General features: G+C 33.7%; 1 protein-coding gene across 5 annotated transcripts in view; it reads right to left on the bottom strand.

The window, feature by feature from the left end:
- GALNT13 (polypeptide N-acetylgalactosaminyltransferase 13) overlaps window positions 1-17,129 on the bottom strand; it is a 645,011-nt gene that overhangs the window by 215,535 nt on the left and 412,347 nt on the right. For all 5 annotated transcript variants that reach the window (XM_040229104.1, XM_040229105.1, XM_040229106.1 and 2 more), the window contains exons 5-7: window positions 12,525-12,691; window positions 11,676-11,883; window positions 8,135-8,305 (exon numbers count right to left, since the gene is read on the bottom strand). In XM_040229104.1, the coding sequence (XP_040085038.1) occupies window positions 8,135-8,305; window positions 11,676-11,883; window positions 12,525-12,691 (546 nt within the window). The remainder of the gene's footprint in view (window positions 1-8,134; window positions 8,306-11,675; window positions 11,884-12,524; window positions 12,692-17,129) is intronic.

The raw sequence follows: 17,129 nt of genomic DNA, 5'->3' as shown, positions 1-17,129 counted from the left end.
AGTTCAATTGTTTGCAGTAAATGCTTCACACTTTCAAACCTTAGTACATCTGTTCATCCATTTGCCACTTAAATCTTCCTTTGTAAAGTCCCCTTAAATGTTTAAACCTGCTCCAGGTCAATGTAAAATTTATGTAGTCCATACAGGCTGGCTTTGGTACAAACCTCTTCCCTCCAGTCTGGCTGTCATCTTTCCCTTCTTCCTTGTACTATAGCACTGTTTCTCTTGAGGCAATTGTCACTTCTTACTGAGTATTATATTTATTACTATAAACATCTTACCACTTCTATAAGGACAGTTAATATATTGGTTTAATAGTAATAGACATTTATTGAATAAGTGAAATAAACAAGAAAGAATATGTATCCCCGTGTCCATACTGTAAGTCAGTTACCTGCAACTGTATTTCTGAAACTGTGGAAAAAAAAAAAATTCTTTGCTTACATCTGCTAAATTGATAATAAAGATGGCTTCATGAATTCCAGAATATTTAAAGACCTTATCATCTAGTAAGAATTTTGGGGATTGAGTTTGATAGTATTTTAGAAATAAAGATATAAAACTTTATAACAACACACAGTAATGAAGAACTTGAAAAGCAAGCATTTGACAAGGAAAAATGCTGAAGATTTTCATCAGAACTTCATAAGGCATAAGAAATTGTGATAGAATACATTTGATTATTCAGTAATGCTAAAGTGGAATGATGCATTTTCACCAATAACACGATATATCCTGTATTTTACACTGGGCTGGTATAACCACCATGTGTATGAAAAGAAGTTACACAGTAAAGAGACTCTAAGATGAAGCTAGTTAGTTTTAGGAGTATGGACTTTGTATCTGGACTGACTAGACTTGAAGCTCAATTCCACCATGTGACCTTCAGCAAGTCCCTCTTCTGTACTTTAATTTGATCATCTATAAGTTGGGGATATGCGTTAATGTATGTGATACTCTTAGAATAGTATCAGCACTAAGCAAGTACTGCACACTTAAATTTTAGTTTTAATGAAGAAGAGGAAAACATCTGTTTGTCAAGATAATAATCAGCTTTATCTTATTTTCAGACTCTAATCAATTTTTATTAGAAGTGTAATAGTTTAGGGCTTTAAAATCCCTACAGATTTGATCAACCAAATTTAACTGCAGTGTATTTAAATATCTTGTTCAGGGACCACCCCCCCAAGTAGTTGATGGTCCAGTTGAGGAAAAATTCCTTCTATATATCAGTCATCTATCTCTCCATCTAACCAGCTTCCAGTTATCCATATAACTCACACAACAAAATATTTGATATAGCTAATTTGAAAGTCTTTTCCTGATTTCAAGCTCCAAATTTATGTACCATGTTTTTCTGTGAATGTTAGTACTGCTCTTCAAAGCAATTTCTTTTAAAGTTATTGAAACATCACTTCTTCTCACTAATCCTTTGATATACTAGGATTCTATTTAATCTTACTTGGCAAATAACCATGGTCTCCGGAGAAAAGTCTGAAGATTTGTGAGACTATAGCTCAGCTTTCGGCTGTTATTTGCAGTGGTCAAATTATACAGTATCTAGACAATCAGTTTTAGCTCTGCATTAATAATATTTCTCACATATTATAAAGCATGATAAAGAGAAATGAAAAACATAAATATTTTATTTATACAAATGTGAGGCAAATAGCTGAAATAGTTCCATAAGTTTAATTTTGTTCAAGTCATAAAAAAAATAATGACTTCAATTGGTTAACCACTGTGAATGTTTAGAAAACTAAAGAAAATTTAGATACTGTGAGTTTCTCTCCTTCCTTCTGTATTCTGTCAACTATACTCAATATGAAAAAAGAAGAGAAAGAAAAGAAGCAAAGGCATAAACTATTCTTTAGTAAGTAATGAATAATTGCATGTTGAATGTAATTAAAGGTTTTTGGATAGAAAAAAGCGGAAAGTTTAGTGGAATATTGCACACAACAACACTGATTTGAACATATGTTTGAGTGAGAAGATGCAGCTTTTGGTACAGAAGAAACTGTTATTTTAAGAGTTATGCCAACTTAGGCTCTGAGCAGGAAGCTTGTTCAGATCCTGCAGAGTCTATGGAACACAGATAATTTCAAAGCTATATTTAAAGGATAAGAAAAAAATTAAAGTTCTGCCCAATAGGGACAAAAGGCTTGTTTTTCCGCCAAAGAATCCAAGAAGTACTAGAATCAAATACATTAACCTGTGCTTCAAAAGCAGAGACATTACCTTGTCGACTAAGGTCCGTCTAGTCAAGGCTATGGTTTGTCCTGTGGTCATGTATGGATGTGAGAGTTGGACTGTGAAGAAGGCTGAGCGCTGAAGAATTGATGCTTTTGAACTGTGGTGTTGGAGAAGACTCTTGAGGGTCCCTTGGACTGCAAGGAGATCCAACCAGTCCATTCTAAAGGAGATCAACCCTGGGATTTCTTTGGAAGGAATGATGCTAAAGCTGAAAACTCCAGTACTTTGGCCACCTCATGAGAAGAGTTGACTCATTGGAAAAGACTCTGATGCTGGGAGGGATTGGGGGCAGGAGGAGAAGGGGACGACAGAGGATGAGATGGCTGGATGGCATCACTGACTCGATGGATGAGTCTGAGTGAACTCTGGGAGATGGTGATGGACAGGGAGGCCTGGCGTGCTGTGATTCAAGGGGTTGCAAAGAGTCGGACACGACTGAGCGACTGAACTGAACTGAAAGACCTATAGTCCCAAAGAAGGAACAGTTTTTTTTGTTTTTCTTTTTCCTAAATCCTTTTTCATAATCCTCAGTACCTGATAAAACTCTAAACTTCCAAAGAGGATATACAGTAAATGGTGGAATTTTTTTTTTTCATTTAATGCTTCAGATGGGTCAAAATAAAAATGGGGCCAGATGTTTTAAAATGTTTTTATTAATTAATTATTCAGTATCTAAATATGATAGTTTATTTATCACCATGTAAACTTTCTGTACTAGTCTTGTTTCCATCTCATTTCAACAGATTGCTAGGAAACTCTTGCAAATTATCCCCTAAACCATTAGGAAGTAATATACTATAAAGGTGCTATTTTCTCCAAAGAATATAAAGATTCCACCTGGGATAGAATATTTTTTTCTCAAAATCAACATATATTAGATTTCAATACGAGTAGGTATGCATGTTGAACTGTTGAACATTCTTAAGTCCAACTCTTTTGAAATCTACTCTATGCACAAACTTCACTTTCTCTGTGCTGTTTCTTTAGCATCTCTTATTTTAAAGAGGTGTCTCACAGGCATTATCTCTGTTTCTTTTTTCCAATTTAAAAGTGCAATTTTCACTGGACTGAGGAAAATAAAGTCTGATAGCTAAAAACTAAGAAATATATCACGAGTTGCTACTATATAATAACAAATATTGTCTCAGATTTTACATAATAAGTGTATTTCACTTATTATACTTCCTGATATATTGGAGTCAGTGATTATTTGGGGGGAGTGGGAAATCAAACTGGCAAAAGGTATCAGGATAGTAAAACAAGTTTCATATTGCTTTAATGCATAATTCTAAAGAGACTATATTATATGCAAAAACTGTAGATCACAGATGCAAATAGCAAAAAAATAAAGACTAAAACTCTCAAGTTGAATTTGACTATCAAAAATTGAAAAAGAGCTTAGTAAATAATTTAGATATTACCAACCATTAAAATTTTTATTTGTGAAAATGTGTAATGGCATAGAAAGATACTTAGTTGATATACCAATTTTTAAACTGTGGAGAAATGTATTTGGAAAGAAATGTGCTGGAAGTAAATATAACAAAATACTAAAGAACTGGCTCACTGGTGTTCTGCTTAAAAATACAGATATTTTTCACATTTATTTTTCAATCCATGTATCTTCTACTTATATTATCAGAAATAAAGTTAAAATTACCTTTAAAATAGTCTCAAATTTCATGTAATGTTTTACAGCATTTCACAAGTTAAAGGCAAGGCAAGGAGGATAATTTTCCATTTCAGTGTTAGGAAGAATTGGTAAATTCTTAATATGAGGAGCTTGAAATAAAACTCAGATCCTCCAAAGCCAACTTCAATGCTCCTTCTGTCATATCATATTAGAAGGACACAGGAAATAATATATATGAACACTATGAGTTATTCATAATAATTGTAACCCAAGTTGTTATTAATACTATTAATTTATTTGATTTTCTTTACAAATTCCTAATTTCAGTTGAGAGAAAAATACATGTATGAGATTAGACAAGTGTTAACAAAAATGGACAAAGTCAAATGTGTCAGAAATAAAAAACTCATAATGGCATTTATGCTTCATTCATTCAATATTATGCTAGCATGGATTAGAAGACAATCTAGAACTCTTGTTTTGCTTGAGAAAAAGATTGAACATGGTACTCAAAGTAAGAATGGAGTCATACTAAGAATATTAATAATGAAAAAATGTGAAAAAAATCCATAAAGTAAGACACAAAGGGGAAAGATAAATAGACTTGATAAATAACCCTGTAGACTTTTAATTAAGTAATCTATTTTAATCAGTGAGAAATTAAAGTAGAAACTAATATCTTTATTTATTTAGGGTTACTTGCAGGGCATACTTAAGAGATAAACACAATCAATAAGATTAAAGAGTCAGGTTCTTTTTCAGAAGCACACATCTCTCTTTCAGCTGACTTTGTTTAAATCCTGTACCTCCACTCTCTCCACTTGTGCTGGCCTTTTCCTGATCCAGTAGACTTATGGCTGATGCCAGACACTGAGCAGGGCTTGTGTGTTCGATGACTTTCAAACTCAGCCATTTTTCAGGCAGTAGCCTCTAAATCAAAGATTATAAATGATTTAAAAGAGTGTGCTGTGCTTAGTTGCTCAGTCATGTCCGACTCTGTGACCCCATGGACTGTAGCCTGCCAGGCTCCTCTGTCCGTGGGGATTCTCCAGGCTAGAATACTGGAGTGCGTTGCCATGCCTTCCTCCAGGGGATCTTCCAAACCTAGGGATAGAACCCAGGTCTCCTACATTGTAGGCAAATTCTTTACCATCTGAGCCATCAAGGAATCCCTTTAAAAGATTATAGCCATGCAAATAAAAATTTGTGAAGTCAATTAGTTGCAATAAGCATACTTCTCTCACCTGTGATTGGGACACAGATCCAGAGAAACATTTCTCCAAGTGCAAGAATGAAAAATGGCAGTTGATCCTCAGCCTCAGAATCAGGGAGACACACACTAAAAAAGCAACTGGCGGATTGGGCTAAACTTTCATGGTATTTCTACATGGGCAGCTTTTACTCAATTCTTCCTGTTTATGCCAAGTAGAAATACTGGACCATTGTAGCAAAATCTTTTTATTTCTAAAGAATAGCTTGAAATTTAGATTTTTATTTTAAATATCTCATTTTAAAAACACTGGCAATTTTAATAAATGCCGAACATTATATAGGCCAAAGAAAACACATCTATAGAGCATATTTGACACACAAGCTCTGGTTAATGACCTCTGGTTTAATAATTTGATTACTATATTTTGCACATATAGTTGAGATATTTCTGAAAAGTCATATAATTTGATTACTAAAATGTCAAGGACAGTTTACTGATTACAGAAAACTAAATAGAAAGAACAAAGCTGGATTATTTATGCTATTATGCCACACTCATAACTTCACAAATGCCAAGCATTTCATGAACTCCATTTATTATCAAAAAGAAAATATCAAAGACCAGAGGTTGACAATAGAATAATAAATATAACCATCATAAACTTTAGTTTAAATGCAGTATAACTAAGGTTAGGTTACAAGTTCAAGTTGTTTCTCTGTGTATGCAGATGTGTGATTGTATTTCTAAATGATGACTAACTAGCCAATTATAGTCCCTAGAAAGTTCTGTCATAACTGACATTTTAAATGAAGCATTCTGCTAAGAAAACCAAAATTTCAACCTCATTTTAATCACTTTAGCTATGCAGAATTCTGTTAATCAAGTAGAAAAAAAAGTGTCTTTAACACTTACGATGATTTATCTGTTTGTATGAACGTGAGAAAAATGATCACATCTTCAAGTAATAGATTACAAGTACAAAGAAAGTTCACATTACAGCTATGCTGATGAAAATTACCTGCAGGCTGTTACAACACAGCCTGTGAATTAATTAACCTTTTGCCATAAAAATCTAGAAACTTCAGCAAAGAGTGAGTTGTCTGTTTCTCTTGCTTTAGCTTCCTCAGCACTGAAATACTTTCCCTTTGTGGTGAAAATACTGTGCAATTACTGAGGCAAACAAATAAACCTACTCAGATTCCATCATTGCTCCATGTTATTATAATACAATCACATAAGTTGTGATTAAAACATAGCAATTTAGATGTTTCCTCTTTTGTTTCAGTTAAAGATGAGAAATAATGGTTGATTTCTCTGTAGATCTTTAATTTTATGAATAAGACTGGCAGTTTCTTAGTATGAATAACAGCTACCTCTTAATTATGTATGTTCTGAATTTGGGAGAAAATAATTAAATAAAGCAGAACTTTTGCCAACATGTTAAAAAATAAGTACTCACATGCATTCTTCTACACTTCATTTTCAAATAAATAAACACACTATCTCTATTTGAGTGTACTGGTCAAGTACTTTGATAATTTCCACTTGGGATCCGAAGCTGAGAAATCATCTAACAATAAATAAAGCTATGATCTAGGGAAATAGGATTTCTAAATAAACAATGGTAATATGAGCCACTGTATTCCTTGAAGTTGTTAAAGCCAAGGATCAGTAAGACATGGTGAATGTGAAGATGACAGCAAGCCTTAAGGACTACTAAATTATACTCTACATATTGACATAATAATTTCACATCCGTATGCAACTGTTTGGAAATACTTTTTACTTTTTTCTTTGATGTAATTAATATCCCAAGAGGGTTAATGGTCCCAATATTTAATTGTTCAATAAGAAGCAGTTAGAGCTCTTCTCTTCTATTAGCTTTTTTTTTTTTTTTGAACTAGCTTCAATTAATTCATTATATAATTAGTCTTAACAATGGACAAGCCATTCTCTCAGTAGGTGAGGACACATTCTTGTTTAGATAACGGGTTTAATATATATACTGTTTTAAAACATGAGGGTATTTCTCTATTCTCGCTCTTTCTTTTGGTCATCTGTGTGTGTGTGCTCAGTTGTCTCTTTGCAACCCTCTGCTGTAGCCCTCCAGGATCCTCTGCCGCAGAATTTTCCAGACAAGAATACTGGAGTGGGTTGCCATTTCCTCCTCCAGATGATGTTCCCCAGCCAGGTGTGAACCCATGTCTCTTATATCTCTGGCACTGTAGGCAAATTCTTTACCACTGAACCACTGGAAAAGTCTATCTTTCAAATCAAATGATGATTTGCCAAATTCATCTTAAAGAGCTAAACTAGTGAACTTCCTCCCCAAGTATTGTTCAGAGAATCATTTTTTAGTTGCAGGAAGAGGTATACAACAATAACTTAAAATAAGAAGGTGATAATGCTTGTCTAGAAAACTGAAGATGTATATAATAGGTATACATGTATACCTACAGGTGTATATGTGTATATTCTCAGTTAAGGACATACCTATTTTAAGTGTAATTATTTCAAGTTAAGCAGATTCTTAAAATAATTTGGAAAAAAGTTTCACAATTGCTAATACATTAAAATTTTCCAAATGAATCTTTTATTGTATCTGTAGGGAAAGTAGCTCTTTAAGGTTCGAAAATTGAAAACATTTACCCAAACATTTTTTGATAAGTTCAATTTTGAGCATACCCCAGTTATAAGCTACATTTAGGTAGGTATATATCTACACCTGAACTATCAAAGCTAATACATGTTTGCCACATAGAAAATTAACAGTACATATACTTTGAATATAAGAATACACAAAGTTTCAAAAAAGAATTGGTACTCTGCAAATACTTAAATTTGTCTGTGCTGACTTAAACTAGAATTAATATTTCCATTGATTCTAGGATGATCATGCTCATGATAATACATATATGTATTTGAATAAAAAGTAGATGTCTTTGAAAGCCTAAAGAATGAATATATAGGTATATAATATTCCTTAATATTATAGGAACACACATGCTATGCCTTGGAAGATATGCTCCACATACCTGACAGGTAATGTTCTGTCTCCTTTCCTTCTATCCATTTCTCTTTGGGGAACAGGATACCAACGGAAATTCAGTTTCCAGTTAAAACCCCCATAAGTCATGTCTGACCCAGCCATGTATTCAAAGGTGTCATCACTAATCACATCAATGATGGGACATACAACTGTCTTCCTGCAGAAAAATTAAAATCAGCTGGTGTAAAAATTATAGTTAAAATGTTTCATTAGCTTTTTTAAACATCACATAGCTGATACATTGAAACTTAATTATTTTGTGACTTTAATTTGCCTTTATTGTCATGTTACCCTTTTTCTCCATGAAATTACTTCCTTTTACTACATCCGAGTTCAGTCTACTTTTATTCTATCATGTATAATCTAATCAAATATACTAATTGATCCTCAAGCTAATTTCCAAATGCATTCTAAGTACTAACTCAGCAGGATGAACGTGACCTATTTTTCACTAAACCTCTCCCCACAGCATGATTAGTAGACTGCTTTGATATTATGCAGCATTTCAGCTATAGCCCACTGAAAAGCAACAGTGTGCAGGGAGTGAAGGATGAATAATAGCAAATTCAATCTGGTAGCTTGACTCTCAAAGGCGATAGTTTAAAGAGATAGCTCAGAGAAAATGTTCATGGAAAAATAAACAAATGAAAACCCACAAAGAGAAGCAACAATAAAAATCATGATCATCAGTGTAAGTAAATATTTCCTATGAAAGATATTAGGTTCATGACAATTTCTGAGTGAATCATCTTAGACAGCAGTTTATACTAAAAATCTACATGTTTTAAAATAGGAAAAGATAAGCAACTTCAGTCTCTGGAGTTTTATGATCCATTTTTTTCTTAAAGTAAGAGGAAGAACCAAGGAGATTTGGTATTCTTTTCTTTTTTTAATTTATTTTACTGAATTAAAGTTGATTGACAGTGTTGCTAATTTATACTATATATATCACTTTGTATAGCAACGTGATTAAGTTATACACACATAGATTTGATATTCCTGATGGTAGCTTTTTAGGATAAGGAACTTTGCACTATGGGAGGTCATTAGGTATTCTTTTCATCCATGTTGCACTTTCTCTAGTCTACCTCTATTCCAAGCCTGTATGTTTTATTATGGTGTCAACCATCTGTCATCTCCAAAGTAAATGTTTAAACAACTGGGCCTTGTTTACAGCTAATTCCAAAAAGTAGAGCTTGTTTTTCATACAAGATAGAAAGTGAATACACAAATATGCTCTAGAATCACCCACAGATATGGAAAACAAGGAAATGTTGCTCATTATTTATTCTGGTTTTGCAACACCTGTATCACCAATGCACAATTTCTAATAGGTCTTATATGCCACACTATTGACCAATGTCTAGAGTCCTCTGAAATTAAAAGGTTTCAAACTTTCCTTGTGACTCAGTAGTGAAGAATTCACCTGCCAATGCCACGGACACAGGTTTGATTCCTGGTCTGGGAGGATCCCAGATGCCATGGGCCAACTAACTCTGCACCACAGCTATTGAGTCACATTCTAGAGCCCTAGAGCCATAACTGAGCCCACACACTGTGACTACTGAACCCCACGTGCCTAGAGCCTGTGCTCCGCAACAAGAGAAACCACTGAAATGAGAGGCCTACACACAGCAACTAGAGAGTAGCCTCTGCTTGCCACAACTAGAGAAAGCCCATGCACAGCAGCAAAGATCCAGTACAGCCATAAAAATAAACAAATGAATCTTAAAAACAAACAAACAAACAAACTTAAAAGGTTTCATCTAGCCTTGGAAAAGCTTCTTGGTAACCCTGGTCCTTATAAAAACAATATCTTTCTTTCTTCATTAAATGTAATCATTTAAATTATAGAGAGATGACATTAGATCTAATAACCTTCAATAGAATTTTATTATCTAGTTATGGCAACTTTAGAACATATAAGCAAGATAAAACATTAGAGCTCATTATATGCCAATACAATCTAAATATGTTGTTAGATTAAAAAATAAATGATCTATTCATGACCATAGTGAAGCAATATTATAATCTCACTAAGTTGAATATGAAACACATGTTTTAAAAACAGCATAATGTATGAAAAGCTGCCAGGAAATGCATTTAAAATGTTCCAAGTTCATTTTACTTTGCCAGCCTTACCCTCCTGTGCCTACTGTACAATACACAGAATGGAAAAATGTTATTACCCATATATTACACTCAGTAGACAAAAAGGTTTCCCACTGCTTTCTTCAACTGCTATGGTTCATTTTACTGACAACCTCCATCCATCTTCCTGGCAAATACCAAATCATGCCGTTTATGTGATAGAGCTGCACTAGCTCACACAAAGCAGCCCCTGTCTTGGAGCCTTAATTAAAAACTTCAGTTCTAAGTAGACCTCTACTGTAGGTGAAATGACTATGCAAGCACGATGCTATGCAATGTTTTGCTATTATTTCAGATAGCAATCGGCATAATTGTCTTCATTAGGTACTTAGGAATGATACTCATTTATCATCAGTAGTTATGAATAACTGCAAGAAATTCATTTAAATTTCATAGGATCACATGGGAAAGAACTGTAGGTATCTATGAGGGTTTCTACGGAGAAGGCAATGGCACTCCACTCCAGTCCTCTTGCCTGGAAAATCCCACGGACAGAGGAGCTGGAAGGCTGCAGTCCATGGGGTCGCTGAGGGTCAGACACGACTGAGTGAGTGACTTCACTTTCAGTTTTCATTTTCATGCACTGGAGAAGGAAATGGCAACCCACTCCAGTGTTCATGCCTGGAGAATCCCAGGGATGGGGGAGCCTCGTAGACTGCCGTCTATGGAGTCATACAGAGTCGGACACGACTGAAGTGACTTAGCAGCAGCAGCAGCATGAGGGTTTCTAATTTCTATAAAGCATTCTTGAACTTTTCAGATTTCATGATATGTCTGTACAGAATGGCAATACTATTTGAATAAACATTCTTACAGCTGTGCTTTTCTTTAAATCATGATTTCATTTCAGTGGGGTGCATGAGTGTATATAAGTTTTTTAAGGTCTTCAAGGTGGCTTTGTACTTGACTTTGATTAAGAACAGTGACTAGGTAGAGAGAAGATTGTTCTGGAAGTGGGGAGAACTAAATTGTTGTCCTCGTCATTTACAATTTCTAGGACAAGCCATTTAACTATCATCAGATACAGAGAAGAGTATCTTTATTATCTACCTCACAGAGTGGTTGTGAAGACAAAGCTGCTTTGAAAATATATTTTGTAAAATATATTACTATTTCTTATTGGACTGATTTCCTTCACCTATAAAATGAATATTCAGCATCTTTACTGTTTGAAGTGCTTGACTTTCTTAATCAAATATTCAGGTTTGGCATAAATAAACCAAGGTCTTAATTAAATAAGGAGTAAGGGGACTTCATTTTTAAAAGCTAGGAAATAAACATTCTGAAAGCTTGGGAAGAAAAGTTTTGAGGGATAGATGTAATGGTCCTAACAAGTTCAGTCAAAATCCAGACAGACAGAGCATATGAATTCTTACCTGTCCTCCTTTATTCTTGCCAGTAAGGGCTCTAGCCATCCTAATGTGCATTCACAGTGTGCATCCAGGAAAGTTATGACTTGTCCTTTTGAAGCAGCTGCTCCTCGAAGGCGGGCACGTATTAATCCAGAGCGCTCTTCCATTCTAATAATTTTTACTGGCACTTCTAAATTTTTCACATAATTCTCTAATGTTAACTTGAGAAAATCTGTAATGTGCAATTAAGAATTTATAAAGTTTTGAAACTCTTTTAAGACAGAGAAGGGAAACTACTGCCTAGATGGAAATTCAACACACAGAAGTGATGGTCAACTCCTATCAACATGCTTTGCATTAGGTTAAAAAAAAAAAAAAGATACAGAGATTTCATCACTATTAGTGTACAGTTCATTATGACTCTTATCACTTGGCTTACAAGGATAAGGCTACACTAGGAAGTTAATATACTAGACTGTAATTTATAAACTGGGCCACATTGGCAACTGCAGTCTTCTTAAATATAAGTTATTTTTCTTTTACCTACAATAAAAAAAGAGAGCCAAATACCCACTGTGTCATATAAATGTTCAGTCATATGATCAACTGAGTTAGGAAAAAAGAGAAATACTTAGGAAAGTCATTTTGGCTAATTTCTTAGGTTAGTAAGAACCAAATGGAATCATGAGGTAAACTGAAAGAATTAGTTACTTGTTTGTGGAGTGGCGCTGACTAGATACACTGAAAAAATCTGATAGGTAGTTTCAGGGTTAGTATAATTACAAGGAAAATATGGATCATTACCCTGTTATCTTTTTGAACACAATAAAGCTCTATGATTAAAAAATGTATAGACAAGAAAAGTAATTTTACCTCTTTCACTGGCATCATCTACCAAGATGACCTCAGAGAGCAGATAGTGTGGGGACCGATTTATAACACTGTAAACAGTTCTGAGGAGAGTGCTCCAAGCCTCGTTATGAAATACAATGACTACACTTGTGTTTGGAAGTTCATCAGGGTAGACCTTTGTCTTGCATCTGGAAGAATGGAAAGAAGAAGGACAAGCAAATAAGTTCATTTTTCCTTCTGATCACTGTAATAAAAATATCCATTATGACAAAATTAGACTCAAAAGTCCCTTATTACAACAACACTTTATGGTTATCTAAAATTATTTTCCTTTTTGTATATGTTGTGAGTATTCACTTGGCACTTTGAAAATTAAATATGAATACTTACCAGTATTATTTGAATTATTATTTTTTTTAATTTTACATTAACTCTAGGGAACAAAAAGGCATGATTTGGACACAAGTCTAAGAAAGCTAAAATAACGTTATGAGACTATCCATAGAAGTCCAGGTACTAAAGGAATTCATTTAGTAGATATAATTGTCTTTGTTTAGAAAAAAGAATTATTGTATAACTCAAAAATTCATGAGAACATAAATAGACATGTTCACAGGGCTTTGAAGCTTATAAAACTGAGATTACTTTTCTTCTAAAATCTAGTCATGTACATTTTTCATTCTGTTGAAGAATGCCATAATTAATGTCTACTTTGGGGGAAAGATGTTGGGGTCAAGATACATTTCAAAGATTCTCAAAAAAAAAAACCCAACAACCACAAAATCAGAGATGACGAAAGGGTATAGGCTTCCAGAACATCTCTTGAATGTACAGAGGTGTCACGTGGTGATTGGGTAAGCTGCAGTTTCTGGTTTAGCAGATCTAGGGTGCAGCCTGAGAATGTACAGGATTTAAAATGTTTCCAGCTGATTCAGATGCTGTTGATCCCTGGAACACACGGGTAAGTAAAAGCCTGCATCATAATTGTTATTAATTTTAGAACTTGATATTTTGAAAAAAAAAACAACAACTTAATTTTGCTGATAAATTAAAAGAAGTCCAGATTTTGCTTTTCAAGCCATAAAACTTGTAAGGTACATTTTGATAAATAATATGGAGATGTTCGGAGAAGGAAATGGCAACCCGCTCCAGAGTTCCTGCTTGGAGAATCCCATGGACAGAGGAGCCTGGTCTACACAGTCCATGGGGTCACAGAGAGTTGGATACAATTGGTGCCTAAACCATCATCATGCAGATGTGCTCGGTGGTCACTGCAGTTTTAATGTGCAGGTGGCTCTCAGCCATATCCACTTGTCAACTCTTAGACATTTTTGTCACATATTGTTAAATCATTGCGATTATAGAATATTTTGCAAAAATGTCACTGGGTATCCAGACAGGAATAGAAGTATATTCATCTTACGTTATTTTTCCTGGTAAAATAAGCTGAAGAGCAAGAAAATTAAAATCTTTCCATAAAGTAAAATGAATCATATACACCCTGCCACCAATAAATGACCTAATCCTTGACACAAAATTAGCATCTTTAAAATTAGTCCCCTTCACAGGTGAGTGAAAGAAATCCAATAACGTGTGAGCATCAAAGGCATGTAATAAAATAAATACCAACTATATGCCTGCAGAGACTTTAATCATTTTTTAAAACAGTCTAAAATAATAGCTCCTAGGTGAAGTGCTCTATAATATAGCCAGGAAAGAATGTACATCTGTCTAACCATTTTTTCAGTATATATTTATTTGAATAACATTCATTAAGCATCCACACTATATAAGACATTGTGTATATAAAAATAGTTCAAATGTAGGGTAGAAGAGGTAGGTTGATTCATAGTCATCTTTTCCCATTCTGGTAGCAAGATGAAAGTGGTTTCTATTAATATATGTCTCATCATCATTTGACTTGGTCTTCCAGGCAGTTTATTACTAAACAAACTTAGAAAGCTGTCTTGGTAAGTCAGAAAGGTCCTTGCCAAGATTCTCCTCAAACCTCCATTCTTCTGCCTCATCAAAACAGCCCCTCCCTTTCAGCATGCTGAACAAAATGAGTCATAAAGATGACTGTCATCATCAATAAAGAAGCAAAACTGGAAAAGCAGGCTGAAATCAGTCCAACAGTCAGCAACTACTGGTTTAACCCAAGGAATATAGTCTATGAAGGCTACTTATTATCATTTGTATATAAATCATTTCTTTTAAATTAAACCTCTTGCATGTTATGCTAAATGCTAATAAAGAAAAGTGAACAAGATATTTATTCAAATAAATCATTTATAATATAAAAATAAAAGTAGATACTTAGATCCAGCTTCTCAACTTATTTCCATCTTATTTTTGTGGTTAAAAAAATCCACTCACGTTAATTTTATATTCATTATATGTGACAACAGTATAATGAACTAATTTACTAATAATGCAGCTATAATATTTTGCTTACTTAGAGAAAATTTCCACTATGTCATTATTTAATGTAGCATAAAATAAAATGTGGTTAATATTTTATTAATTCATCCTCTTTCTCCTATGTAAACAGTTATTTCGCAAAGAAACTTTGTTTAATAAGATAGTTTATAGGATAATTTTTATACAAATTAATCATTTTCTATGTCTGTTTATCCAGTTACTCAAGCATACAAATATATATGAACAAGAGTTTTTTTTATTTTTATAATTTTTAATGGATTTATGATACAATGAACTGGAATTATTGCCTATAATTCTTCAAACCTCTTGTCACCTAGGGTAAAATACATCATTATTTTATGCTCCACTAGGAAAGAAAAATGTTGTCAAGCCATAATAAAATGCTTTGTTATCTTGAATAGGATCTATTCAATACCTAAAGCCTATAGAAAAAGCTCTCAAATTTATTTTGACATAGATTCCTATCAATATTTTAAGCTTGCTTATACATCAGTCACACTAGTTTCTTGTTGCCTTGAAATTTCTTTCATCTATTCTAAAGGGATTTCTCTAGTTTGGGGTTGTATTGCTTAATAAATGAGAGAAATACATTTAGCATATATCTCAGTAACAAAATATTAATACAAAACATGTCAGACTGCAATAGCAATTTTAATCAATTTGAAAGATATTTGATACCCAATACTCAAATTGAGCTCCTGAAATCTGGTATTCCAACAAGAGCATAAGCTTTATCATAGCAGAATTTCATATTTGCACTATATTTTGACATTCTAAATCTATAATACTTGAAAGAAAATCAAAGTTTATTTCCTTTTAATTCCATAATTATCTGTCACTCTAAATCTTGGCTGCACATCAGAATCATCCTATAAGCATGAAAAACAAATAAAACGACTGGTATGTGGGTTTTAGCCACAGAGATTCTGATTTAGGTGTCTGGGGTGTGGCTATGGATAATAAGATTAAAAAGAAATCTCTCCTGGGCATTTGAATGTGCAGCCAAAACTGAGATCAGTTACCCAAATTTATTTAACAGAACCACTGATACGACATACATATATACATCAACATTTTGCTTACATCAACATTTTAAAATAGGATACATAAGGTTAGTATCTTTTTCTATGTTTATATGAACTAAAATAAGTCACTATTTCCTTTCACTATAAATACTGGAGTCAGAAAGTCTTCTCTACTTGATTTACAATCTCCTCTGTCATCTGGATATATACTAATGCTTATCCAGTTTTCTGTGCATCAGCTGTTGACTTATAAATGTAGGAGAAATAAATGCAACTGTTCTTTGGAGAGAATATGGTGATAGAATCACATTTCCTCCATGTGGAACATGGAAATACAGTGAGATAGTGTTCCTATTTACCATCTTTCCCCTTGGCTATGTCCACATTAGAGAAACATGGATTGTTACAATTTGATTTTATCCTTTTCAAAGCCATATTGATGTTTTCATATAAGCTACTGAACACAACACACCACATCAAAGAAAGAAAAATTGACTATAAGATAAGAATGTGAAATCACAAAGGATCCATAATTACACAGTGGTTTAGTTAGACACAATCCATTTAGGACTCCAAACAAAGGCTGTCAACATTGTAGTTTGCATGACTTGTTGAAATGCAGCTCAGTGAGTCAGTGGCTACTTTTAACTGGCTCAAACAAAGATTAATAACAGTAATTTAAAATGAAGACGTACAATACAAGTCCTCTCTATACTTCTTATTTTTAAGAGCTGTAGGAATTATATTGAACCTTTTAGAATTATGAGTGGTTTCAATGTTTCCCAATTCTTTAACATTTATATTCACAGAAAGAAATTTCATCATTTTCCAATGCATCCATGCAACAAAAGCCTGGGCAACAGGAAAGTGATTCTTTCATAACTGAAAGTTTGGAGCCTCAAGTAAAATGAAGCACTTAATTTTGCAAGCTATCCTATATGTTTCTTTGTATATACATTGTGTTAAACCTTCCAAAAGTTAAGTTCCTATAAGTCATAATTACTTGACTCATCAAAAATTTTTTTTTACAAATTGTTAGTCACTCAAGTGTATCTGGCTCTTCGTGATCCTGTGGAATGTAGCCAGCTAGACTCCTCTGTCCATGGAGTTCTCCAGGCAGAATACTGGAGTGGGTAGCCATTCTCTTCTCCAGGGGATC

The sequence above is a fragment of the Oryx dammah genome, unplaced genomic scaffold (genome assembly GCF_014754425.2).
Source record: "Oryx dammah isolate SB20612 unplaced genomic scaffold, SCBI_Odam_1.1 HiC_scaffold_27, whole genome shotgun sequence".
Taxonomy (NCBI): domain Eukaryota; kingdom Metazoa; phylum Chordata; class Mammalia; order Artiodactyla; family Bovidae; genus Oryx; species Oryx dammah.
Note: the sequence above shows the minus strand (reverse complement) of the source record. Positions and strands in the feature narration are given on the sequence as shown.